At 35.3% G+C, this 27,569-nt stretch overlaps 1 protein-coding gene across 1 annotated transcript in view; it reads left to right on the forward strand.

The window, feature by feature from the left end:
* Positions 1-27,569, forward strand: part of Robo1 (roundabout guidance receptor 1) — a 426,986-nt gene that overhangs the window by 129,042 nt on the left and 270,375 nt on the right. Inside the window, exon 2 of the mRNA XM_090331140.1 lies at positions 5,225-5,551. Coding sequence (XP_090187266.1) covers positions 5,225-5,551 — 327 coding nt within the window. The remainder of the gene's footprint in view (positions 1-5,224; positions 5,552-27,569) is intronic.

Genomic DNA, 27,569 nt, shown 5'->3' on the forward strand with positions numbered 1-27,569 from the left:
AGTAGTAGTTCCAATCCATTTATTCACATTATACTTTTTGTTATTACTATTGTTGGTCGTGGGACTTGGCTCTCAGCTTGGGTGTTGTCCCTGAGCTCTTCAGCACAAGGATACCTCTTGAGTCACAGTGCCACTTCCAGTTTTCCAGTAGTTAATTGGAGATAAGTCTTTCAGTCTTGAGTCCCCAGGGTTTGCTTTGAACCATGATCTTCAGATCATAGCCTCCTGAGTAGCTAGGATTACAGGTGTGAGCCACTGTACCCAGCTACATTATAAAATATTTATGCAACAGGAATGCTATTAACCTACAAGGTGTTATAATACTATTATAATACTGCTTTATCAATATTATAACAGTATTTTATCCTACTTTTGCAGAAATAGACCTAGCATTCACAAAGGTTAAGTAGCTCTTCCAAGTCGGAAAGTAACGAAGTTCAAAAATCTAAATCCAGTTCTAGTTTTAGTTATTTTTCCTACAAAATATAAATATCTCCTACAAAAATATAAATATTATTTTATAAGTATATATAAGTTGTCAAGACAAATATATCTATAATTTTGCATGGATTGATATCACCAAATTGTCACTGGATAATTGTCAACCCTTTAAATGAATTTATTTTATAATAGCATTTTGTTGCTTCAGGGTGCTTTCATATCACAAATGATGCAGTTCAATATTTTATGCTAGTTCACTAATTTTGCCAAACGAACAATATGAGGAAGGAATTTGGATCTAAAGACTTTCTTCACAATTTTAATTATTTTTTCCCTCCATCTACTAAGAAGCAAAACTTGCAAACCCAAATAAACACAACCCTATGATAAATATCGCTGCCATGCGGAACAAGAACTACGTAGATGAAAGATATCTATCTTCCTCAGTGCTCAATGGAATATTAATAGCATCAGCCTCTTAACTGGTTATTTGCATCCTTGTGTAATATCTCTGTGGGGACAGAGTTGACATGCAGCTAAGAGTATGGTTTCCTCATCATAAATCTCATGTGACTTTGATATATTTCCCTGAAATACTTAGCACTTACGTGTGTATCTTTTTCCAGCTGTGGTTGTGTAAATATTTACAGATTTCAGTCACTGGTGTTTATATTTTATCTTCCAACTGGGCAGTTGTTGAAGGAATCCTCTTCTGCCCCATACTGTGTTGCTAGTTGTCTTGTGTCAGTGGTGTTGTGTTCTGGGATTCTTCCTAAAAACAGCTGATAACATTATCGTCATTCCTTTCTTAGTCTCTTTGGCTATGACTCTCTCCTTCGTAACTTGTAAATTTCCTATATAGAGTATGCTTGGACCTGGTACCAATGGTTCTATAAACTGCCTATTTTATTACATAATGTTATGCAAATTAGCATAACTACAAATGGTGGTTAGCAGGTGGCTTATAAAACTCATTTATGATTAGAGAAAGTTTCTTTTTTAATACAGAAGGAATGAAAAATAATGGGCACCTGTGGCTCATGCCTGTAATCCTAGCTATGCAGGAGGTTGAGATCTGAGGATCACGGTTCAAAGCCAGCCCAGGCATGAAAGTCCTTGAGACTCTTATCTCCAGTTAACCACCAGAAAACCAGAGGTGGTGCTGTAGTTCAAAGTGTTAGAGCTCTAGCCTTGAGCTGAAGAGCTCATCGACACTCCCCAGGCCCACAACCACCACCACCACCACCAACAACAATAAAAGAAAAAGATTATCTATGTAAAATATAACATTGTATGTTATATATAAATGTATATATCGATTAAGTTGTGAGCAAATAAATGTAGATACCACTTTACTACTTTTAGAGAGGAAGATTATGATCATTCATGTGTAATTGTTTGGGGCCTTTCATCTACAATTCTAAGGTTCATGTATGTTCTAGCTGTTAGTATCACTATCTCCAGTTCTTCTCTACTGGGTTGAGGAGGAATTAGTTTAGTGAAAAAGTGTGTGCTCATATATGAGATGCTAAGCTCACTCCCAATATGGTAAAACATTCTGTTTTGGGAAAGTGAGTCAGTTATACTTATAAGTTGTAGCATAAATTGCTATAAGTTGTATATTTCTCAGCTGATAGAAACTGGGCAAAATTTTCCTCTAATATGTTTGCACCAAAGATTATTCTATATTGATTTTTGACAGAAGATATTGCTATGTAGCCCACAGTGGCTGAAAATTTGTAAACAAATAAAACACACACTTTTAATGTTGTGGAGGATATGGACAATGCATACTTATCTGTGGATTTTCAGCAATCAATCTAAGTGATATTTATGGATTAGCTGGAAATAGCAAGAGTGTGGGAATTGACTTGTACTGAATCCCAGCATTGCCCTCGCCCAGCTGAGCAACAGCTGAGATTTCAGTGCCCCATATGGACACCACATAAAACAACAACACCCACCTTAGAAAGATGTTGTGAAAAAGGAAATGATGGATAATTAATAGTAGTTTCCTTGTCATTGCCTTCCTTAATTGCTTAGGTTTTATTATAAAGGATACTTTGTTGTAGTTTTTAACAAATATGACTACCATTTATACTTTTTTATTACTGAGGCTAATCCATCATTCACAGAAATAGACTCAGGTATTCAATAGTCATTTTCCTGGAAGTTATATAAGAACTGAGAGATTTGGGGTATTTTTGTGACTATTTACACAGAAGGTATTGCTTCTACTCCCATCAAACAATGATGTTTCTACTGATAATAATTTATTTTCTTCAGATGACTACATTCTACTTAATGCATGTTTATCATCTTCAAATGTGTTCTACAGAAATAAGGCTAAGTGATATATTGTGCAATTAACATAAACAAAAAGAGTTCACTGACTAAATGTTGCATATCATATTCATTTTCTGGCACATGCAAAGTACATTAGAAGACTAAAGGCATTGAGACCTCCAAGTCTTTTTATTCTTTCTGTAGCAATATTATTTACAATCCAAGGAAAGAGTATTCCACAGAGCATTTTTGAAAATTCACTCATTAATAATACTGAAAGGATTTTTATTGCTGAAGCTTTTTACTGAATGCTTCTGAGCAGACATAGTGATGAAAACTTGGACCTGAGTTCCATTCCCCAGCCCTGGTGGCTGTAGTCCAGGTGTGGGCGGAGGATGGAAGAGAATCTCAGCAGCACGGCACTGTAGTGAAGCCTGGGTAATCTCCAGGTTTGGCAAATTGTCCATGACTTCCTCTACACCCTTTCCCCAGACAGTTTTATTCTTTCTCATAGTTTTTGCCTTGGTTCTACTCAACAGTTCCAGCTGAGAGTTCTTAGATCATACTTGAATATACAGTTGGCCATCTGTCATCACCATTTGGATATTCTAGAAGGACCTCGAAGTCTCCATATCTCAGGCTGAGTGTTTCCCCCTGCTCTTTTCGTCTCACCAAATCTCATTCTTTATCTCTACCTTCATTTTAATTGCTTTTCAACCATCAATGACATCCAAAATTCTGTTTCTCCTCCATCCTGTGGTGCTTTTCAATTATCCTTACGTACTTATCTTTACAAAAGAGATTCAATTCAATGTATCAGTTAATAAATGCAGTGCAATATCAACCTTTCTATCCTTCCCCATTTTTCCCAGCCCCACCCATGCCATCAAGTGATGTGGTTCCATTTTCAAATATATACATTGCATATAATAACTATATTCACTCACCCTTCCTCCTTATCCTGTGTGTTTTTGTTTCCACCATAGCTATGAAACAGACCTCATTGATTTTTATGACTTATAGTCCCTACAATATTGTTTTCCTGTTTTTGTTTTTGTTTAGATTTAAGTATAGAGTCACAGATTTCTTGCTTAAAGGATGTTAAAAACCAGTCTACCTCATCTCTTTCTAGTTTAGCCTATTAAGACTAGCTTTGTACTACCAGGAGAGAGTTCCTTAAAAGTAAAGTTGGCCATATCCATCCCTAACTCAATTTTTTAAATGATTTCCTGTTGCCTTCAGCATAGCTGCAGAACTCCAGCTTCACATACATAGCACATCACATTATTTCTTCTCGCTATTATTTCGGTCTCATGATTCCCAATCTCTCACATGCTTGTCACACACAGGCCATACTAGCTTCCCTTCAGGTCCTAAGTGTACCACAGACTCTTGCAGCTGTGTGTCTGGGTGAAATCATCTCCTTTATTTTCTTTATGACTGTTTCAGGATTCACCTCAAGTTCCTTGGCTCCAAATTTGTTCTCTTACTTACTGAGTTTGTCTTAGATGACCTTTCTTTGTCTTATGCTAGCAAAGGTTACAGCCTCATTTCCCATCTCAAACCAACTTTCAGATTTTAAAATAGTATTTACCTGAATTAAACATACACACTTAGCATCCACATGTATGTAATGTAAAAGCCAATTTCATTTGTCATCAGCACAGCTTCTATGAGACATCATGGATTTCTAAACTCTCCCATTTAGCTTTTATTTCCTGGTTTATCCTTCCCCATCCTCCCTTTTAGAAGTCCAATAGGCAGAATACTATGCTAAACTAAAGCTGTTCCTCAGTATTTATGATGATAAAACTATTATTATTTTATGTAATAACTGTTTCATTGTGGTTGTAAGAAAATGATAGATCTTTTAGTTTCATCATTTATTTCAAAATTAACTGAGCTAGCTACAAATTACACAGAGATATGTCTTATGCAGGATGTATAATGTATTAATTTTGAGCAGTATGCACAATGGTTCCAATTTAAAAGATAAAGTCTTGCATGATTCTTAAGTTCTTTCTGGTTAGTAAGATTGTGCTTGTTTGTGTTTCAGTCTTTAAAAAAAAAAATTCTAATCAACATCCTGGTGAAGTGGCTCAGGCCTGTAATCCTAGCTACTCAGGAGGCTGAGATCTGAGGATCAAAGTTCAAAGCCAGCCCAGGCATAAAAGGACCTGAGACTTTTATCTCCAGTTAACAACTAGAAAATGGGAAGTGAGGCTTGGCTCAAGGATAGGGCAATAGTCATGAGCTGAAGAGGGCAGGGACAACACCCAGGCCCAGGGATAGGGTGGTAGCTTGAGCTGAAAAGCTCAGGGAAGGATTTGTACACAATGGATTTCAACTGTAGAGAGTGAGGTGAACTGGCAAGGTGAACTTTCTAAGTGGATAGTCCATTTTTAACTTACAGTGTTGAAGCTTGTGATTTTGTAACTATTTTTAAGTGTATTCAAGGGATGGATGAAATATCCATATCTTGTCACTTCTTTCGCAGGCTCCCGCCTTCGACAGGAAGATTTTCCACCTCGAATTGTTGAACACCCTTCAGACCTAATTGTCTCAAAAGGAGAACCTGCAACCTTGAACTGTAAAGCAGAAGGTCGCCCCACACCTACTATTGAGTGGTACAAAGGGGGAGAGAGAGTGGAGACCGACAAAGATGACCCACGCTCACACAGAATGCTGCTTCCAAGTGGATCTTTATTTTTCTTAAGAATAGTACATGGACGGAAAAGTAGGCCTGACGAAGGGGTCTATGTCTGCGTAGCAAGAAATTACCTTGGAGAGGCTGTGAGCCACAACGCGTCGCTGGAGGTAGCTAGTAAGTAAAAGGGGCCTTTGGGGCTTAACGGGGGAAGCAGCCTAATGGCTTCATTTGTCTGGACAATGGCACTAGCATATTTGTACATGTATCACAGGTGTTAACTGAAATAATCCAGTTTTATGTATCAGCACAAAGTAGTAGAGTGAGTGTGTGTGTGTGTGTGCGCGCGCACACTTATACTAAGGCTTGAATTCAGGGCTTTTGCACTCTTTAATTCAAGACTACCACCTGAACCATGGCCCTACTGACCATGGTTCATCAGAGATAAGAATCACATGGATTTTTTTCCTGCCTGGGTTGGCTTTGAACCTTGATCAGCTTCCTGAGTAGCTTGGATTACATTTATGAGCCACCAGTGCCCGGCTGCTTTATTGCTCATTTTACTTGTTTATTCAAAGTAAATTGAAAGTTACACATAGCTGTTGGAACTATATTAATTTTTTTTTGATTTGGAGCTCTTTTCTGCTGAATATTTTCATTGAAATGGTTTTATCCTCTTCCTTTGTTGCATTTAACCATATTGAATATAATTATTTGTCTGTAAGTAAAGGAGAGTAAGATATTTAAATCTATCATTTTGAAGAGAAATTGTTTTAACATATAGTATAATGTATCCTTCTTTTAAAGCTTTATTCAGAAAGTGTAGTTTAAATGCTTTATCCTTGGCCATTGCAATTGAGGTACCACAGATCACAACTGTAGAGAAAGAGCAATATGTGTAACCCTAAAGTAGTTCATGAGTTTATTTATTTATAAGACTACTAAACGTAGCTCGTTTGAAAGTTTCTCAAGGAGAATTTATTAACTAATGATAAAATGATTATATACAGAATTTAAGTATATATGATATTGGAATCATAATTTCTCTTAGTTATGATTCATATTTAAGAGATAGCTAAGGAGATTTATTTCCTAGATAGAATCATAAAACTGAGCATGTAATTTATAGAGATGCTAGGACAAAATAAATTAGTGTCAATTACTTTAACTACATAATTACAATATAACTTAAGCTGTATATATTGTACATGATGCTTTATCAAATTGACTAGTAAGTTAATATGATTTATATTCAAAGTTTTAATTGCAGAATAGGTTTTCATAATCTCCAGCATTCAATTAGAACCTAGGTACTTAAAAGCAAAAATAATTATAAATTTACAGATATCAAAAATTAAAAATAATTTATTGCAACTCAGTCAAAATGTTGGTGTGGAATCAGCTATAAAGGAGTTATATGATTTTGCTCACCTCTCATTCTGTCCGAAGACTATATGACAATAAAAATGTTATTAGAGGGCTGGGAATGTGGCTCAGTGGTAAGAGTGCTTGCCTAGCATGCATGTAGCCCTGGGTTTGATTCCTCAGCACCACATAAACAGAAAAAGCTCGAAGTGGTGCTGTAGCTCAAATGGTAGAGTGCTAGCCTTGAGCAAAAAGAAGCTCAGGGACAGTGACCAGACCCAGGATTGGCAGCTTTTAAAAATTAGATGAAGGTAAAAAAATCACTGTTTAAAATATACCTATATGAGGCTTTCATATTTTAAAAATACTTAAGTTTAAATTTATGTTTCTCAATTCCTAGTTAATTGGTAATACATTTACTTGTCTTTTTCCTTTAACCTTGATTGCCAATGTCTGCCTTAGAAACAAATCTGCAAAGTGTATGGAAGTGGTAACTATTTTAATGTAGCTTTGCCATTTTCAAAGCTCAAAGTGAAATACAAGGAAAAATAATTAAAATTAATATTCAAACCAGTTATAAGAGAATTTGTATTCACTGATAATACCGTCTTTCAAAGTTACCTCATTAATAACTCTTGGTAAATTTTATTTATGTATATATATTTCTAAATATAATTGTATACAATTGAGACACAATTGAGAACAAATTCAGGGATTAGGAATGTTGATATACAAGACTTAAACCTATATTTCTCGATAAGAAATTGAACATCAGAGAACAATTCAATGTGGTTAATTTGTGGAATTATAATGTCTTATAAAGGAATCATATGCCAACAAAATATCAAGAATCATCTTGTGTTCCTGCACTATTTTCTATTCTACTTGCATTCTTATTATTGTCAGAATATACAAAGAAAGTTATAGACTTTCAGTTTCAGTGTTTACCTTCTAGAGCTTTCTTTTGAAAACATCTATGGGTACACCATCAATGATCAAGATACCCTTTTAATGCTCGAGGTCTTAGGCAGCTGTGTTTTCTGATGTCTGTGTCGACATTTTACTATTTGTTTCTAGCTAAGCTAAGTTCTCTTCCTAAGCTAGCATTCCATTACCTTGAGAAGCCATTATGGGAAAAAGCTTTCCAATCAGTCAACAAAGATATGATCATGAAATTGAAACCAGACATATGATCGTTTTATTGCATTTGCAGCAAAATATTTAAATTCACATCTCCTTAATGCATAATTCACAACTTTTAGCCTGATGTTCATCACCATGTCTCTGAACATTTTTCAGCTCTAAGGGGGGGATTAAAAAACATGTCTTTATTTGGATTCAAATTTTTAGACAAATAAAGTTAATGGGAATAAAAATAAGCACTCTGACTTTAGAAAGGATTTGTGTGTGTGTGTGTGTGTGTGTGTGTACATGCGTGCATGTATGTGTGTGTGTGTGTGCATGTTTGTGTGTGTGTGTGAAAGTTTAGGAACTATTATTTAATAACTTCTTGTTTCACCTTACTGAGGAAATTCATGTTTTGCTTTACTATAAATAGAGACATAGTGGTTTAATTTATTATATATCAGTTCTTTATTTTAGACAATGAATACTGCCTACCCTTTTTTTTAAAAAAAAAAAAAAAGAAAAGGGGTATTTGTATCCTAAACTCAGAAGTAATCATTTGTGCTTTATTATTAACAAGGAAGAGGAAGATAGGTTTTATTTACTGTTTATTTATAGTTTGAGTTTTATTTTTCTGGAAGTTGTTGTAATTTTGTCCATGCGTTTTTTGGGTTCTGGAAGTTCAGTCAGAACTATTCATATTGTCGTCAAGGTTCAGACACAGGAAGACAAAGATTGCATCTAATTTCATACTGATGCTGTAGCTGCAGTAATTGCATTCACAAAAATGTCTTGAGGCAGCACAGGTTTCACCTTGCAGTTGTTGGTAATGCTTTCGAAAATAGTTATCTTTGTTTTTCTTGCTTTCAAACCAAGTTGTACAGCTGTAACAAAAACTGGATTTCTAGGTTCCTAATTAATTAACCATCTCTCAAACTTTGATTAAAAAATAACATGGAACACCATTTAAATCTTAATTTCTACATAATAATAATAATTTTGCCACTACACTTTAATGTTTACTTATATTGGAAATAATACACCAACAGGATTGTATTTCTTGGTTATCTTTAGAAGTATTTAGTTTTTTTTTTAATATTACATTTATAAGCAGGTAGACCACATGATAGCCTTAGCCAACTGTTTATGCTAGCCATGCTGCTAAACTATGTTCCTTGCTAGAAAAGTGTGATTTTGGTACTGTTTTACTTATTTCATATAATTATGTCTAAAAATTATTATGCTAAGTGATATTTAGGAATTTGTATTTTTAATACTAGGATTATATAACTTTCTGTTTTATGAAGTAAACAATATTTAATCAGCGATTAAAAATAAAATTGTTTCAATTATGATTTCCATTGAAAAACCAAAATTTGTGTGTCCTGATGATATCTAAATTAGACCATGTGGTTTACAACTTGCTGTTCCTTAAGACTTATGAAAACTTACAGTTTCTAATTTATCTTCAAAACTAACTTTCTTAAAGGTCTTTCAAGCAGTATTTTCATACTGATTTTGGGTTGTGTCCCTCTGAGAGTCTATGAGATGTTTAGTCAGTGTTCTACATGCAACATTATCTGCTATTAAATTAATTCCGTGCATGGCACAGACTGACTGCATTTGAACTTGAATAATTATATTGAGTTTTGAGGAAAGTAATTTTGGACCTTGATCTTTCTACTTATCATTTTGAATGTGGCGCTCTATGTATTCTACAAAACAGTAGACAGTAAGCATATGGTTATTTCTTCCTTTTTAGGCAAAGAAAGTCCTGAGGCCGACAAGTTATTGGTTCTTTACCAAGCAGAGAGAACTCTCTTTTCTTAAAAACTCAGTTTGTTAATTAATAAAACATCATTTTTCTTTATTTTATCAACCTGGGTACTTACTTTCCTAATCCAGTATTTTATGCATGGATTCATGGATTCTCATGGATTCTACCACAGAGAAGTGGGGTTTTTTTTGTTTTGTTTTGTTTTTATGGTTTTTTGGCCAGTTGTGGGGCTTGAACTCAGGGCCTGAGCACTGTTCTTGGACTTTTATCAAGGCTAGTTAGTGCTCTATCACTTGAGTCACAGCACCACTTCCAGCTTTTTTCTATGTATATGGTACCAAGGAAACTAACCTGGGTCTTCATGTGTGCAAGGCAAGCAAGCACTCTACCACTAGGCCAAACTGAGAAGTTTTTGTAGCATTTGGAATTTTGGAGACAGCCTTGCCAATATTTCCCTGCCTGAGACCTGCCTACCTGTCATCACTCCTTTGCTCCCTCCCTCCCTTCCTCCATCCCTCTCTCTTTCCCTTCCTTCCTTCCTTCCTTCCTTCCTTCCTTCCTTCCTTCCTTCCTTCCTTCCTTCCTTCCTTCCTTCCTTCCTTCCTTTTTCCTTCTTTTTCTTTCCCCCTCCCTCTCTTTTCTCTCCCTTTTTCTTTCCTTATTCCTTTCCCATTACTTCCTCCTCTCTGTCCCTCCCTTTATTTTTCTTTCCTGCCCTCTGTCCCCCCCCCCCTTTTTTTTCTTTCCCAGTCCCATCCTAGGGTTTAGGGAACTCAAGCTCCTCAAACTCAGGAGCTTCTGAATGTTAAACAAATACTCCACCACTAAGCTACAACCACAGCTTTCAATCTTTTCTTGGATAACTGTAAGAGTAAATGTGATAGAACTCATATGACATGACTCATAGACATCATGGAAAAGTTTAGCTCTCTAGACAGGATGTTACAAAACAGCAGCTGCCTGGGTATTAGTAAACCCACTGTCTTGGAACAGATTCAGTCCTGTAATCTAGGTGACACAGTCCATGTGAGTCTCATGAGCCACAACTTTTTTCTCTAGAAGTAAGTCGATATTCATACATGCTGAAAAGTACTGAGATGATTATTTCATCACTTGTTGATACTTAGATATAATGTCCCTTGTGGTTTCCAGAAAATCAATTCAATATTTTGTTATTTATGAGAAAATCTTGGCAATGTCTCTTTGTATCAACAGTACTCTTTTTATAAACTAATAAAACAAAAAGTGCATCTGGTTATCTCTCAAATCTAATCTGATCATTTTTTAATCCTCATAATTTACTTATGATGCAAATCTGGGAGTCATTCTCACAAGCATAATCTAACTTGAGAATTACTTGTTTTATTTTAAACTCAGTATTCAGCGACAAGTTGAGCATACTTACATGTTTATTTTTAGTTAATACAATATAAATTACTCCCAAACATTATTATGTGTAAGTTAAATGTATTACCATGATTGTTTAGCCATAAATTTGTCACAAAGTTTTTGAAAGGCAAAGTTTTTTTTCTCCCTTTTTGTTACATAATATGGGGCATTTTGATAATGTAACTAAAATTTTAAAAAAGTCAGTATATATTGACAATACTAAAATAAACTTTGGGTTAAAAAAAGGTGTTTTGTTTGTTTGTTTGTTTGCATTTGTCCTAAATCTGTATAGGAATTCTGTTGAAATCCAGTGATTCCTGTGTTCTTGAAAACTGCAGTACAACTAGAGGAGGAATAGATCAGTTGTAAAAAGTTGCTCACCTTGCAGATAATTGCTTAATTGGTTAATTGTGAAAGAATATTTAATGTAGAAAGGAATAATATCAAAGCTGAATAATGATTATTTTTGGTTATTACTAAGATGAGTGTAAAACCATTTTGGGCTAAATAAAGAGTACAACTTAATGCCTATGAGAAGATGAAAGATTTGGATATATATGACAAAATGACAGATGGTAACTACAACAATATTGTACAATTTAGTAAAATGGCTGGAGATTTTATTACAGTCTGGATTGTATAGACCTGTTAAAAGCAATGAAGTGACTGTATTAGATGTACAGCTTAAAATGAAATTCTTGTCGAAGTTCAGTGTCAGATGTATAAGAGAATGCATTGCAGAATAGATTGGGATTAATTAGAAGAGCTGCAATATTTCAGACAAAAGTGCTCACTCTTTGAAGCTGCTGGTGGTAATACAGAGGTAGAGAAAAGAAAGGATTAGATTTTGAGATTGGTAGTTTAGATAGTGTGAGTTTTGAAAAATGGGATGAATGTTGAAATTTTGCAGGAGATGCAATTAGGGGTGACAAGGATATGGTCAAAGCTAGCTCTACAATGATAAGTAGAATGAGCAGTTGGGATGGGAATTTATTAGCCTTGAGTGATTTACTAGTTCCAGGGTCCTCTAGGAGCAAAATGCCTGAATTCCAGGCTCCTGTGTTTCTTGTTTAACCTCCTTAATGTCTGTGTCCACATGGTACCCAGCACGCTTTCCTAACACACTACCTCAAAGAATGCTTTGGGTAAATTCTGGCCTATTTTAAGGAAAGCCATCTAACATACAACTGAGAAATGTTTTAGCCCATGTGTGATGAGAATGTTAAAAGTTCAGCATGCTACCTCAACAGAAAGTCTGCTATGTCCTTTCCTCTCTTTGTTAGCCAGTGACTTCCTAAGCTTAAGCAGGTTGCATGATCACAAACCCACAATCCACGGAAAGTACCATACTTCTACCTTGCATTCTGTACCTGGAATACTATTAACAATAGCCAAAATACAGAATCATTAAGGTATACAGGTTAGACTTCTAACACTATAACAAAACTATTTGAGAGGATTATCTCAGGCATAATGAAATTAAAAGGAGAAAGGATTTATTGTGATTCATAGTGAGACACATAGCTTCAGAGACCTATGACACAACAGAAAATGGCAGAGTGTGTGGTACAACCAAGTTATCACCATGGCTACTGGGAAGCAAAGAGTTAGGATGGAGCTAGCATCCTAATTCACACATTAATGGCATGCCCCAATAACGTAACTTCATTAGGCCATCCTTCTAAAATCCATCTCCCAGTAGAGCCTCAGACTGAAAAACAAGCCTTTCACATATGGCCATCAAGGAAGTTTCAGATTTAAATTATAACCACATGGCTGGCGGTCTATAAAAGTAGCCTGTGAGATTAGGTGGGGTCGCTCTCTCACTCACATCTTAGAGACGGCCCTGACTGGTCAGTATGATTCTCGATGCTAGGCGGGGAATAAAATGCTTTGTGTCAGACTCGTTCCTTTGATCACGGACCTTAACAGTTAAAAGGCACCAAAGCAGGGCCAGGGTTTTGGCCTAGTGGTAGAGTGCTTGCCTAGCATACATGAAGCCCTTGATTTGATTCCTTGATACCAAATGCATAGAAAAAAGCTAGACATGGCAGTGTGGCTTGAGTGGTAGAGTGCTAGCTTTAAAGGAAGCCCAAGGACAGCGCTCAGGCCCTAAGTTCAAGCCTTAGGACTGGGGGTTGGGGAGTACCAAAGCACAGATAGCCGAACAATTAGATAACTTGGTTGCTATCACCTATTTCAAAATAATAAGGGTGCAGAAGTCCCCAACACAAAGAAATGATTAATGTTAAAGGAAAAGGAAGTACTTGATTTTATCATTATATATTTATCCATGTCTCCCATTAAGATGTACAGATATATTAGTAAAATGTTGTTATTATGATATTGGGAATTGAATCCAGGACTTCACACATACTTGGTAACCACTCTTACTGAACTACAATACCAGTAAATGTTAATTTTTAAATTGTGATCATAAGACACTGTTTCCTTAAAGTTTATCTTTAAAGTTGTAGATGATTTAAGTATCACTTGTTTAAATAACATTTGGAAAGTTTAGCTTACAGTTTTAGTAGCTGGAAAAATGTGTGAGTTATTTTTAGGATCTGATATGCAGATTGGACTCCCAAGAGTAGAAACTTCCTCTGGGCAATTTAATACCCTAGTGATTACCTCCTAGATAATGAAGAGGATTAAACATCCTGACTGATAAGGAAAACAATTCCAGTGTTGACCATTGCCTTAAAGGTGGTTTCCTGAGATTACAAAAGAGATCCCCCTCTTCCTCTTCCTTCTCCTTTCTTCCTTTTACTTCCTTGTCTCAATCTCTTTGTATCTGTGTCTCTGTCTCGCTCTTTGTCTCTTGGATTATAGTACAGATACAAAGTGTCTGTCTATTATTATTATTATTCAGTTGTATTTAATGAAATAAATTTGAGCAGAAATTATGATCTACTAATGTTTTGACTACTCATTCTTTTTTTTTTTTTTTAATTTTTTTTTGCCAGTCCTGGGCTTGCGCTCAGGGCCTGAGCACTGTCCTTGGACTTTCTCAAGGCTAGAACTCTACCACTTGAGCCTCAGCACCACTTCCGGCTTTTTTTTATGTATGTGGTACCGAGGAATTGAACCCGGGTCTTCATGCATGCTAGGCAAGCACTTTAACCACTAGGCCAAACTCCTGGCCCCTACTCATTCTTCTTTCAGTTACCTTCTCACTTTGTACCTACTCACTTTTTTCCCAACTCAAATTCAAGGTTAACCTTACAGAGACCATCAACTACCCTCTATTTGCTGTAATTGTATATTACTTATTCATTATGACCAAATCTATCCTTGTTTGTAGTCCCCATTTAGTTCTGAACAGGGTATATATCTGCAGTGCTTAGCATAGGTCACAAATGTGAACTATTTCTGAAGCAAAGATTCTTCTCAATGACCCCCTCCAACCATAGTACTAGTAAGTGCTTTCTTTATGTGTGGAAGTGCTCAACTCCCTCACACATATCTTCCTTTCTTAAAACAATCTCAGCAGGTTTCATTGCTGTTTTTCCGTACATGAATATGAGGTATTTTGAATATATTTACTCTTGGTCCGGATTATAACATTTAATCAATAGTCAGAAAAATGGGAAGCACAGAAACTGCAGGACAAAAGGTGATCTAATGCACCCTTAATACTCACTTGACATTATATTAGATATGAACGGGGAGTAGGGAAGGGTAAATAGGAGAAAGTACGAGATGGGGATAACAGTGTTTTAAAAAATGTACATATTCCTTATTTATGTAACTGAAATCCCCCTGCTCATCACCTTTTCAATAAGACAGTAAAAAAAAAGTGAAATTGTTTTTGAACTCATACTAAATAGCTAAGTGTTTATAATGGAATAACCTTATCAAAGAATGGTTCTTTACTACTCATAAATAAATCTGCGATAACAAAGATTATCACAATACTAGCTTTAGTAAGCTAATACATATGGTCTTAATCTTAGTCAGTTGATTAAAATACAATTTTGTTTTAAGATAAGCATTTTAATGTAGAAATTTCAAATGTTAACTTTTTTTGTTGCATAAGTATGTTAACCTTTTCAATTTAAAAATATTTCTTAACACACTAGGACATTTTTTTTTCTTCTTGTTTGTCTGAGAGAATGACATCAATCCTAGTCACTGCAAGGTCATGTTTCTTGGAATTAACACCTGCATCCTTGACCCATCATCAGACTGGCTTATGACACTTCTGGGCTGCAGTATTTACTCTTTGTTACTGGATGGAAGAACAAAAGTCAATATGAGGTAGTTTTAAAGGCATTGATTGAAGACAGAAAAGACACACCCACTGGGGAAATACTTTTGTATTCCTGTTACAGATTCAATTTCAGCTCCTTTTTGCTTCGCTTCTTTTCAAGATATAAGATCCAAATAGTTTTTAGAAAATAAAGTTGAAGAATTCATTTTTTAAGTTTTGGATAGAGAACTATGAACAAAGGAGTTCTTCCTGCTAAACTTGCTCTGTAATGCTAGAGTTCTTGTTATAGTTACTTCAGTGTTGTCATAGATCTTTTTTCTTATACATAATTTATACTTCAGTTTGCTTCTGTCCTTTAAGACAATAAGACATGAAATTGATCAGGTCTAATTGTACATTTGATTAATATTTAATTTGAAATTATTTTATAGTCTCCACTTTATATGTAACTATTGTCATAGTATATGATACTAAATGTGTAATAGATACTGTAATATACATTTCTTTATCCTGAATTTTATAAATTTTCTCCAGATCAGTGCATATTTTAGAATACACACTTCTTTGTGTTTACACGTATCTTTAAGATACAAATTACTTTTAAACTTCTCCTTCTTCTTCTTCTGCTTCTTCTGCTTCTGCTTCTTCTTCTTCTTCTTTTTTTTTTTTTTTTTTTTGCCAGTCCTGGGGCTTGATCTCAACACCTGGGCACTGTCCTTGGGCTTTCTTCCAGTCTAGTGTTCTATCACTTGAGTCACAGCACTATTTTCAGCCTTTTCTCTCTATGTAGTACTGAGGAACCAAACCCAGGATTTTAGCATATTAGGCAAGCATTCTACCACTATGCCATACTTCAGATCCTATGCTTAAAACTTTAAAAAAAACTATTGTAAGTAGTTTTACTTCAACACATTAGTATATGAGTGTAACACATCTTGATCAGTGTCACCCTTCCATTATCTTTCTCATCTCTCCTGAGCCACATATCCTCCTAAATTACCTGATTCTACTTCCACATGTACACATTTAACATTATGACTCTATGTGCCTATACTTCTTTAATCCAGTAGTTAAATTATATATAAGATTACTGTATATGTATGTTTATAGGGTTTTATTTCTTCTCTGCTTTTCATCTCCCATCCCCTGCCTCTTTCTCTTTGTGCCTTCCTGGGTCTTAAACTGAGTGAGTACTTGGTCATTTTCCCTTTTTCAGTCATGACCATTTCAGCCACAGATCTACACTTGACATTTTGCTCATCAAAGAATCCCATGGAATTTCCTGCTCAGACAAGTTTCAAACCATGATCCTCAGAACTCAACTTCTGAGTGGCTAGGATTACAAAAGTGATCCACTGATGCCTAGTTTGTGTGTATTTACATATAGATCATTTTATTTGTGTGCATGTGTGTGTGTGAGAAAGAGATCATAGAACAAGTGTTGATTGAATTTAGTTATCACATATTTTTCTTTCTCCAAAGAGGTCAATCATATACCTGAGACAATAGTATACATGTTGTACAATGTATAACTCTTGTAAATGACAGACAGTTGTCAACCAATTTGAAATGTCATTAATCCTACAGAAAATAGATCCAGTGCCCTCTACCTCTTTGGCGATGGTTTCAATAACTTTTTTCATATCTCTCTCAGTTGTAATCAACTGTTGGTCAAGTCCTGATGTAAACTGAGGCAATCATTTTTGCTTTCTTTGTTTTGTTTTGTTTTTGTTTCTCCAAAATTTTAGTCTTTTTTGATTCTCGAATGGCAACTTTAATCTTAAACTTAAATTATGTTCTAGAAGTTATTCTGAATGGTCTTGTGCCTTTAATGTTGTAGGGTTCACCTCTTTATTTGATTTTTAAATGGCTTGGGTATTTTCCTGTACTTATGTATCATTTTTCCTCATTTTGCTTGACAAAATTTAACTATATACCTAATTTTGTTCTGTATATAAGTATTTTTTTTTACTAGTGACCCAATACATGATTTTTATGCAAACATATCTATTTGTATTTTGTTACTTAATTTTTTTCATATGCTTTTTATTGTAATTGATAGAAGTATTACATTATATTCATCAGATAGAAGGTGCATTACTTCACAAACACTGTACCCTTTGTCATGATTTGCACCCCATTTCCCTCCCCCCATTTTTTTTTTTTTTTTTTTTTTTTTGCTAGTCCTGGGCTTGAGCTCAGGGCCTGAGCCCAGTCCTTAGACTTTTTCAAGGCTAGAACTCTACCACTTGAGCATCAGCACCACTTCCAGCTTTTTTCTATGTATGTGGTACCTAGGAATTGAACCCGGGTCTTCTTGCATGCTAGGCAAGCACTCTACCACTAGGCCAAATTCCCGGCCCCTGTTTTTTTTATGCTAATGTAGGCTTATTTTGAGAACAAAATCATAGTATTTCAGAGACACTCCATTTGGGACATTTATTGGGCAGTTGGGACTCTCTTATTTCAAAATGACCTGGATTTTGTTCTGTGTTTACAAAAGCTGTTCATTTATCTGACATTAGGGGCTAATCAAACTGCTTAAGTATATTCTTGAATGTTTGGAAAAATGTTAAGCACCACAGCAAGAGTACTTATGTTCTAAAAACTGTGTTTATATATATAGATGGAAAATCACCACTGAAATTCTGAATGGACTCAAGGGAAGAATAATACTCAGTTTTAAATATTTGAGCTAGCATAATTAATTTAAATTGATTTTATGTTTGGCTTAGCATGATAAGTGTTTCCTTTCTAAAATCATGTATAGTGTATAGACTATATTTCCAAAAGTTGTAGAAAAACAAGGTGAATGGTCATGGCGAATATATTAATATGCAGTATTTTCTAATGTTTACCATATATCAGGTACTGGTTTTTATTTGTTAATTTACTTAATCTTGATGACATTTCAATGAAGTATCTTCAGTTGAACAGGAAAAAAAACATACTTAGTTTATATGAATTTGCTACTGGCCATGTTCTTTATTTTATTATTCCATTTTTCCTTACTAAATTTACTTTGGAAAATTCTTAATTAGAAATGTGAGACAGGGATAAGTTTATTTTCTTCATGAAACAACTGTCAGTGCACAGAATTATGATACAGTCTGTTTCCATTGGAAAAATAACTGTTAAAATAGTATTCTATTTTTTTTTTTGAGAACATGCAATTTTGCATCTATATCCCCTGTTTGCTGTTTCCACCTATACCCAGTAGTAGTAAGAAATCAGTACAGTATTAGCAATGTCTTCCATAGGATTCTTTCTTTAAACTCTTACATTTTTTTCTTACTGCAGATAATTGGTTACAGACCTGTATAGTTTATATTTTGGACTAAGCCCTGTCCTTGATATCTATGCATTATTAACTAATCAACTTATCAAAGGATTCCTATGTTCAAAAGAAAGTCTCCCAGAAAAACTTGAGATAAGCTAATAGATACATTGATTATCTTTACACATTCTGCTTTTATTGTCCATGTCACCTTGCATTCCTAAATGTTTTGTGAAATTGAGACAGAGTGCTTTGGGGGAAAAAAATACTGTCGCCCATTTAAAGATCATGCCTGGTGGGCCTCATTCCTGTTATCTTAGCCACTCTGGAGGCTGAGCTCCTGATTCAAAGTCAGCCAGACCTGGAAAGTCTGAGAGTCATCTCCAATTAGCTAGTAAAAGCTGGAAGTAGAGTTTTGGCTCAGATGTAAACATACTCACCTTGAACAAAAGAAGGTAAATTATAATGCTTAGGCCGTGAGTATGAGCCCCAGTAACAGCATACACATACAAATATAACCAAATAAGCAAAAACAAACAAAAGTCCAAAATGATGTGTCTAGGAAGACTGAGTCCAGAAGAAATCAACTCTGGTGATCAGGAATGATCACTTTCAAGCCTAAATATTGACATGACTGTCTTCTATGAGGAACAGTAAGCTTCAGTTGGATTCTATGGTGGCCATAAATGATATTATTTTGTGCCATGCTCTGCTTTCTCTTAAGACCATGTGTATATAATTTATTCTCAGCTCTGTTTTGTTGAGTCAATATTTTATTTTTTAAGTGAAAAATAACCTTAAATAACTCATTCCTGACCAATAAGTTCTATTAGTGTGAAACCCTGGTATTTCAGTTTGCCCTTTCATTGTCTGACTTTAAAGAAATCGGAATGTTTTTGCTCAGAAACTCTGCTAAGCACACTTCTGTGGTCTGACTGGGAGTGGTTGAGTCCTCTGTGGATGGTCTTTACAAATACATTTATTTGGGCTGGGAGTTTGGCCTAGTGTGTTAAAGTGCTTGCCTAGCATGCACGAAGACCTGGGTTCGATTCCTTGGTACCACATACATAGAAAAAAAAGCCGGAAGTGGTGCTGAGGCTCAAGTGGTACAGCTCTAGCCTTGAGAAAGTTCAAGGACATTGCTCAGACCCTGAGCTCAAGCCCAAGACTGGCAAAAAAACAAAAACAAAAACAAAAACAAAAAAACAAAAAAAAACCCAAATACATTTATTTGTACTGTCTTCACACATATATTTATTTCTATTTTACCAAAAAGTTTTTGTTAAGCTGAAATAGGTAAAATTCAGAGACCCTTATTATTATTATTTTCTGTTCGTGGGGTTGAGTTCAATGCCTGGGTGCTATCTTTGAGCTGCTTTTGCTCAAGGCTTTTTGCTCTACCACTTGAGCCACAAAGCCACTTCTGAAATAGGTAAAATTTAATGTGGTATAGTTTTTCAAGGGTGATGATAAGAAACCAAGCAAGCTGAGCCTTTTTCTATCCATTTATTGCAATTTGGATGACTGTCAGAAAAGTGACCAAGCAGATGCCAATAGAACCCAAATATAGGATGTGAGCATTAAATGTACAGTTACCATTTTAATGATATGATAACTCAATTTTGAGATATCATAATCTTTGTCTTTTGAGACTTTAGAAAAGCTTTTTAAAAGAATAATATGAAAATATCATTTGAATTTGCTAATAATACAAACTGAAGTGAAGATATAAGGGACCACATTTCAAAACAATTGTGAGCATGGTAGTGACTCCATTTTCTTGCTGTCATTTTCCTGTTTTGAATTGGTATTGCTTGTGCTCACATAGGATGAAAATCACATCCATCTTCTCCTACTTCCTGAATTTTGGAGCTCAATGAAAGAATTGTTCTTAACATAAAACCCAGGGCCTTGGGCAGTTAAGTTTCCTAGGACTGTAGCCTAAGGCAATTAGGGCTTCCCTAGAAAGCACATAAAAAGGCTCTATCTTTAACCATTACAATGACTTTCTGCATTCCTTGAAGAAAAGTTTTGTAAATCAAGAAAGCTTTTGTACTGTGTTTCTTTAATCTCTGCTTGCTTCTTCTAGTTCTTTTTACTTCAAAGTTTAATCAAGGAATTCTAACATTTCACAAGTTGTAAAGGGAGAAACTGGTAGAGTACTATAAATTAGAACTTCATGTCAGATAAAATATAAAATATATCCAAGAATTGATGACTACACAATGAATAGATTTTTTGAAACTATTTTATTATTATATCTATCTAGTCTGAGGTGGTATATTGCAGTTGGAAGTACAAGTTTTATGATTTTCACAAATTACTTTTGTTGATATATATATATATATATATAGATATATAGATAGATAGATATATAGATATATGGCGAGTAAACAGAGATGCCACCTTTTGAACCTTTTGAGAGTTTGAATCTTGGAGTCTTTATTTAATGGCTGGCTGGCTACTGCATGGTGGACTCCAACAAATACACTATTAGAAAACTGTGTCATGGAGGTCAGAGAGGAAAGAAGCTCATACTGACTTATTATTTAAAATACTGAAAATTAGGTTAAACAGTTGCTGTTCTTGATATTTTGCTCAAATTCACTATGTCATAGTAGGGACCAGATTTTGGGGTGGATTTTTTGTTGTTGTTGTGATGCCGGTTGAATCCAGAGGCCACTGCTTTTTAGACAAATGCTCTACCGTAGAGCTATATACCCAGAACTGGGTTTTATTTTATGTATTTGGATTAGTCCAACATTCACTGAAACAAAATTCGATAATTAGTCATACATATTTGGCATACTACTGGTTACATATTGTATTGCATATGCATGCATATTAGGTTACATTCATTAAAATGTGCTCATACACATGCATTCATATATATGTACATTCTAGTTTTAGCTATATATGTAAGTGTGTTTGAAGATGGTGTGCCTTATTTTTCACTTATTACATTATCAAATTGAAAGATCATTTGTTAAAAAATAGTAAAATTTATATACTTTTATATATATGTTTTATTTTCAAACAGCAAACTTTCAGAGCTTTTATATATATATAAATATTCTCATATATATTCTCTGTATTCTGTGGATTGCATTCAATAAAATAACTTTATGTACTCAGTAAGGTAGGTTTTTTTTTTTTAATAGTTGAGGAGGACTTGAATGTTAAACTATGGGGCCAATAAACTATGTAAATAATTTCTGCAAATCATAAACAATTCTACTTTCATTAAACTGCAAATAACTTTTTTTTTTTGTTTTTGCTAGTCGTGGGGCTTGAACTCAGGGCCTGAGCACTGTCCTTGGGCTTTTCTCAAGGTTAGCACTCTGCCACTTGAGCCATTTCACCATTTCCAGCCTTTTCTATGTGGTGTCAAGGAATCGAACCCAAGTCTTCATACATGCTAGGCAAGCACTCTACCACTAGGCTAAACTCCCGGCCTGCAAATAACATTTTTAAGCTTTCAATATCAAATGTTTCCCATAGTTTCATTTTTTTTAAATAGCAAGTTACTTATGTGGTAAATTTTGAACTTTTATTATTATTATTATTATTTTTAACCACTCCTGGGGCTTGAACTCAGTGTCTAGGCACAGTTCTTGGACACTTTTTGCTCAATGCTAGTGCTCTGCCACTTGAGCCCTAGCACCACTTCTGTTTTTTTCTGAATACGTGGTACCGAGGAATCGAACCTAGGGCTTCATGAATGCTAGGCGAGCACTCTGCCACTAGGTTATGCTCCCGGCCCCTGAACTTAATTTTTAAAAACAGTAAAATTAATTTTAACATTGTGGGATTTAACTTAAAAGTACTATGCCTTAAGAAACACAAACAAAAACCAATGCTTTTTACTTGCACATGGATGATTCATTATTTAGGGAAAACAGGTATTGTCACAAATATGGTATGGGCAAGGTTTTGAGAACGAGGAAGTAGGTTTCATAACACAGATGCTTTGATTCTGCTTAAACACACAATTTTCAGTGCCCATCTCCTGTTTGCAGTGACCCATTGTGAATATTTAATGGGAGGCAATATGCATCCCAGAATTAAAGACCATATGGGTAGAGTTATCCTGGGTAAAATGGCTATCGTGCCTTGTATTGGGGATGGTGGATAAGTAGCAGCACAGGTGGTAATCCCTCTTCCCAGTAAGGAGACAGCTGGTATTTTCCATAAACCAAAGCCGTCTTTCACAATGGAGTCTCACTTCTCAGCTGATATGTTGGTATGTTGTTACTTATTAGCATAATTTAAAGTATACATTGATGCTTAAAACCAATACAGTACTGTGCAGCACAGAAAGCTCCTCATGTCACAGGCATAAATGGGAAAAATATATTTACACACACACACACACACATATTAGCTTTCCTTATCTTTAGATTCCTCTACAAATTGTGCGTGCGTGTGTGTGTGTGTGTGTGTGTGTGTGTGTTTTGGATTTGATAAAGAGACTCTCTTCGAAATGAACCTTTTTTCCCCCCAAAATATTTTGTATCATCAAAATATTTTTGTTAAGTACTTTTTTAAAGACAACTTTTTATATTTTAAATTTACTTTCAATTTCTTATAATAAAGAAAGACTCATTAGACAAATATTAGAAAATTAGAATAAGAGCAACATAATATTTCAGTATCTGATTGCTTATGGTATGTTATTATAGAGTGTCATGAATAAATGAAATGTGTTGGATTCTACATCTAACCAAAAACTGCGGCTCTTTGTGGTTCAGTCTATTTCAGTTCCTTTTACATTCTTTGGAAATAAAAAATTTTGACAAGGCCTTCAAAATATGGCCATATCAGTTGATTTAGTTCATCTTCAGAATTCCCCAAGGAATTTAAGGTTAAAGGTCAGGTTACTAGTGTATGACACCCTTTCTCATTTCCGTGGAAATTAGAGCCAGAAATTTCCAGCAGCATCCTGGGTATTATTTCCATTTCTCCTGGCCACGTCACCAATACCATAAAGGAAATCAGTAATGGGGTCCTTTACCTTTAAGATAGAGGTAGAGCTCACAGCAAAGAATGAAGTAGCTCAGATGAGGTGGTTTGGAATTTGTACAAACAATTCTTGTTTTTCAAGGATTATAGGATGACTTTTGTTTCTCTCTCCATTAAAGTTTAGAAAATTTTATGGCTTGAGCTCTTATACATAAATTTGGTGAAAAATTTAACACAATTATACTCTAGAAAGTAGGTCTAGGGCTGGGAGTTTGGCCTAGTGGTAGAGAGCTTGCCTAGCATGCATGAAGGCCCAGGTTCGATTCCTTGGTACCGCGTGCATAGAAAAAAAGACAGAATTGGTGCTGTAGCTCAAGATGCAGAGCACTAGCCTTGAGGAAAAAAGCCCAAGGACAGTGTCAGGCCCTGAGTTCAAGCCTTAGGACTGCCAAAAATAAATAAATAAAATAAAGTAGGTCTAAAAGCTATTAGATGAATTAGTGAATTCAGCAATTATTTTCAAAAGAGGATTTAAATTTGAACAATTTCAAAGAATATGTCTAATCATTTGTGATTGCTTTTAAGTTCTTTTCTAGTTGACGTGTCTTTTTTTTGGCCAGGTTTGGGCATTGTCCTTGGGATTTCTCAAGCCCAGCACTCTACTCTTGACCCACAGCACCACTTCCAGCTTTTTCTGTGTATGTGGTACTGAGGAATCAAACCCAGGGCTTCATGCATGTTAGGCAAGCACTCTATCAATAGGCCACACTCCAAGCCCATATATGTAATTAAAAAAAAGAACCCAAACAAACAAACAAAAAGCCTTAAGCATTGGCATTTTTTAATGCTATTACAAATGGAAAGTTCACTTTGAGCACTCCTCCTCTGCATATAATAATCCTGAAACTTTTTCCTTCCATTCCTCCCTCCTTCCTTTTTCTCTTCCTTCTTTTCTCTTTCTTTCTCTCTTCTTTCTTTCTGCCTTTCCTTTTTCCTTTCCTTTTTCCTTTTCCCTTTTCTTTTTTGTTCCCTTTTTCCTTTCCTTTATCCTTTAATTTACTTTCCCTCTCTCTTCCTTCTTCATAGCCTCACATGACAATGGGCTTTTGAGCTCAGGTATTGAGCTAAGCAAATGAATCACAGCATTAGTCCTTGTTTTCGTTAAGTTTAGGTCTTTGGGAGGAAATGTTTCTTTTTATGCCAAATCTAATCTGGACTGTGATGTGCTCTCTCTTAACTGTTGCTGTAATGACAGTTGGGCACAGCCAAGTGATTTACCCATATCTAGGCATGCACCATCATTCTCAGCCATTGATTGATAGACTCTTTCTTTTTTTATTTTTATTTTTGATCTTGCATTCTTTATTTTTATTGTTGGGGTGATGTACAGAGTGTTTGTAGTTACATTCATCAGGTAGTAGGTACATTACTTCTTTTTTGAATATTGTTATCCCCTTCTCATGCTTTTCTTCCTCTTTCGCTCCCCCACTCTAGGACTGTTTTAGACAGTCTGGCCTTGAACTGAACTCTCCCCCATCTTAGCTTCTCAAGTAGGTAGTAACAGGTTTGATCCACCTTTCCTGCCATGCTCTGTTTCCATAAGAGAGTATTTCTCAAACTCCAGTATGTTTCAGAATCATCTGGAATGTCTGTTAATACCTAAATTGCTCAATCTACTCCTGTTAATTCTGGTCTAGAATTAGGCCCAAGAATTTACATCCCCAACAATTCCCAAGAACAACTGATCAGTCTGATTGAGAGACCACAAAATTGAGAAGTTTTACTCTGTATACCTGTAAGGTAAATCACTTTGATAATCAAAGGAAATACAGAAATTGCCTTCAGCCTAATGTTTTTATTTTCAGTGATTTATAATTGTTCTTAAGGCTTGTTTTTAGTGTAATTCTCAAATCGATTTTTAAAGAGTGGAGTACATTTCATGTTTTTGTAGTCACTGCATTGAAAGGCTGATGGGGAAAATCAGTAAGAAAGATATTAGTGAGCTCTGGGAGTCAACATTCAGATTATGCATGTTTCTCATCTGTGGAGTGCAAACCCCCCTTACCACTAGCTATTTTTTGAGCTTGAAGTAGTTTAGAATACTGGAAAGTTATGTCTTCCAAAGAAGTTGACAACATGTGGGTCTGTCTGTGTGTCTGTCTTTCTGTCTGTCTGTCTATCATTTTCTATTTGTATGTGAGACAAAGTCTTGTCTGTAGTCCAGGCTGGGTTCCAACTACTGATCTTCCTCTTTCAGCCTCCACAGTGCTGGGATCCTCTGAGCTTAATAAGTGGTGACATACTCATTAGACATTATGTTGAACATGAATTATGCACTTTGGACAGGAGGAAAAAACTAGGAGTGAGCAAGGGAAGGGGTGACATTGTCCCAAAAGAAATGTACTCTACCTATCTTACAATAATCCCTCTGTGCATCACCTTTAAAATAACAAGAAAGTGAAAGAATGAAAATGATAACAGAAAAGGAAGCAAAACTAATGCCACGTGCAATGCTTTTTTTCTGCTTGTAGCAACTTTTAATATGTAGAATTTAAATAGTATTAAAACTTATGGGTAACCTTCAGAACAAGTGACTCATCACTTACAAACCCTGTGTTTTGCAAACCCTGTGCTTTGTGTTTGCCACATAAACTCTGAAAGGCACTGATTCTTAGCAGTTTCTTAGTTTTGCAATGAATCCTTTGGGCATTAGCTATAGTAGGAAATAACTTGTTTTCGTAATAGTAGGTTATGTTTGTAAAAATGAGATTTAGATTAAAATTCAATATGTACAGATAAATCAAGTAAGAGCTTCATCTGAATTTCGCAATGGTTGAACAAGGCTTATAAATGAAAAGCCAATGAAATAAAAACCAGTTTTGCTGAGCATTTCTTGTATCTTTCACTGCTAATGCTCTTTCATTGACATGAGCCAGCTAAAATTAGTAGCTTTATCTAATTTTAAAGAAGTACATAATGCCATACAGTTTAATTCTTTCTGTTTTTCTACATTTTACCGTCTTTATCTCTCTTTTTTATATTTCCACTGAGTGACACCTTACTTAGTAGCATTCAGTTTTGTTCTATTTCAATATAGTGACAGAATGCTTATAAGTTTTGCTATTTCTTTTAACTTAAGAGTATTAACATGTTTTTTTTTTTTTTTTTTTTTTTTGGTCATTGATTGTGGGACTTGAACTTTGGGCCTGGGTGCTCGCTGTTCCTGAGCTCTTCAGCTCAAGAGTACTATACCCCTTGAGCCACAGTGCCACTTCTGATTTCCTAGTGGTTAATTGAAGACAAGTCTTTAGTGCCTAGGCTGGCTTTGAACCATGATCCTCAGATCTCAGTCTTCTGAGTAGCTAGGATTACAGACATGAGCTACCATACCAGCTAGAATGTTAACTTTTAGAAATCATTGACATTATGGTGTAAGTACATATTCCTTTCTTTGTTAATATTGTCTGTGTACCTTCCTTTTCTTGTCTCTGATAATGTACATGTTATAGAAGTAAACTAGTCCACTGGGGCCTGATATTATTTTCTGTTGATCACAAGTTCTAACTATCAGCTTGTCTGGAACATATTCTAGACATGAGGGAATGAAAGTTGGACAGTAATATCAATTATATCTATTAGGTCTCCTGAGTAGAGTCACTGTTTTTTTGTTTGTCAGTTGTCACCCTTGTTAAAGTGTAACCCAAACTACCAGAGATAGTTTTGTGTAGTCTGTTGTTGTCTATAAGACTTCCATCCAAGGAAGAAAGTGGCCCTGGTCATTCAGCTGACTCAATGTTTTTTAAGCCAAGTTTGTAAGCCATCATTACCATTCTATTTTATACAATGGTAATGTAACTAAATCAATGTTACACCCTTCCATACGCTTCACTGTAAAATGTTTCGAGCTTCCTTTGTTGCTGCAGTAGGCTTGTTCATTCACATTCCCTTCAGAGAGTTTTCATGAGTGGTTCTCAGAGTGTTTTGTTCCAGACATGCTGTCAGTACGGTCTGATCACAAGAAAAACATCATTCTGGGTACAGTATCCGCTTAAAGTTGAAGAATGTGCAATGGGTTCCCAATGTA

Source organism: Megascapheus bottae, chromosome 1 (assembly GCF_031878675.1).
Source record: "Megascapheus bottae isolate mThoBot1 chromosome 1, mThoBot2.hap1, whole genome shotgun sequence".
Taxonomy (NCBI): Eukaryota; Metazoa; Chordata; class Mammalia; order Rodentia; family Geomyidae; genus Megascapheus; species Megascapheus bottae.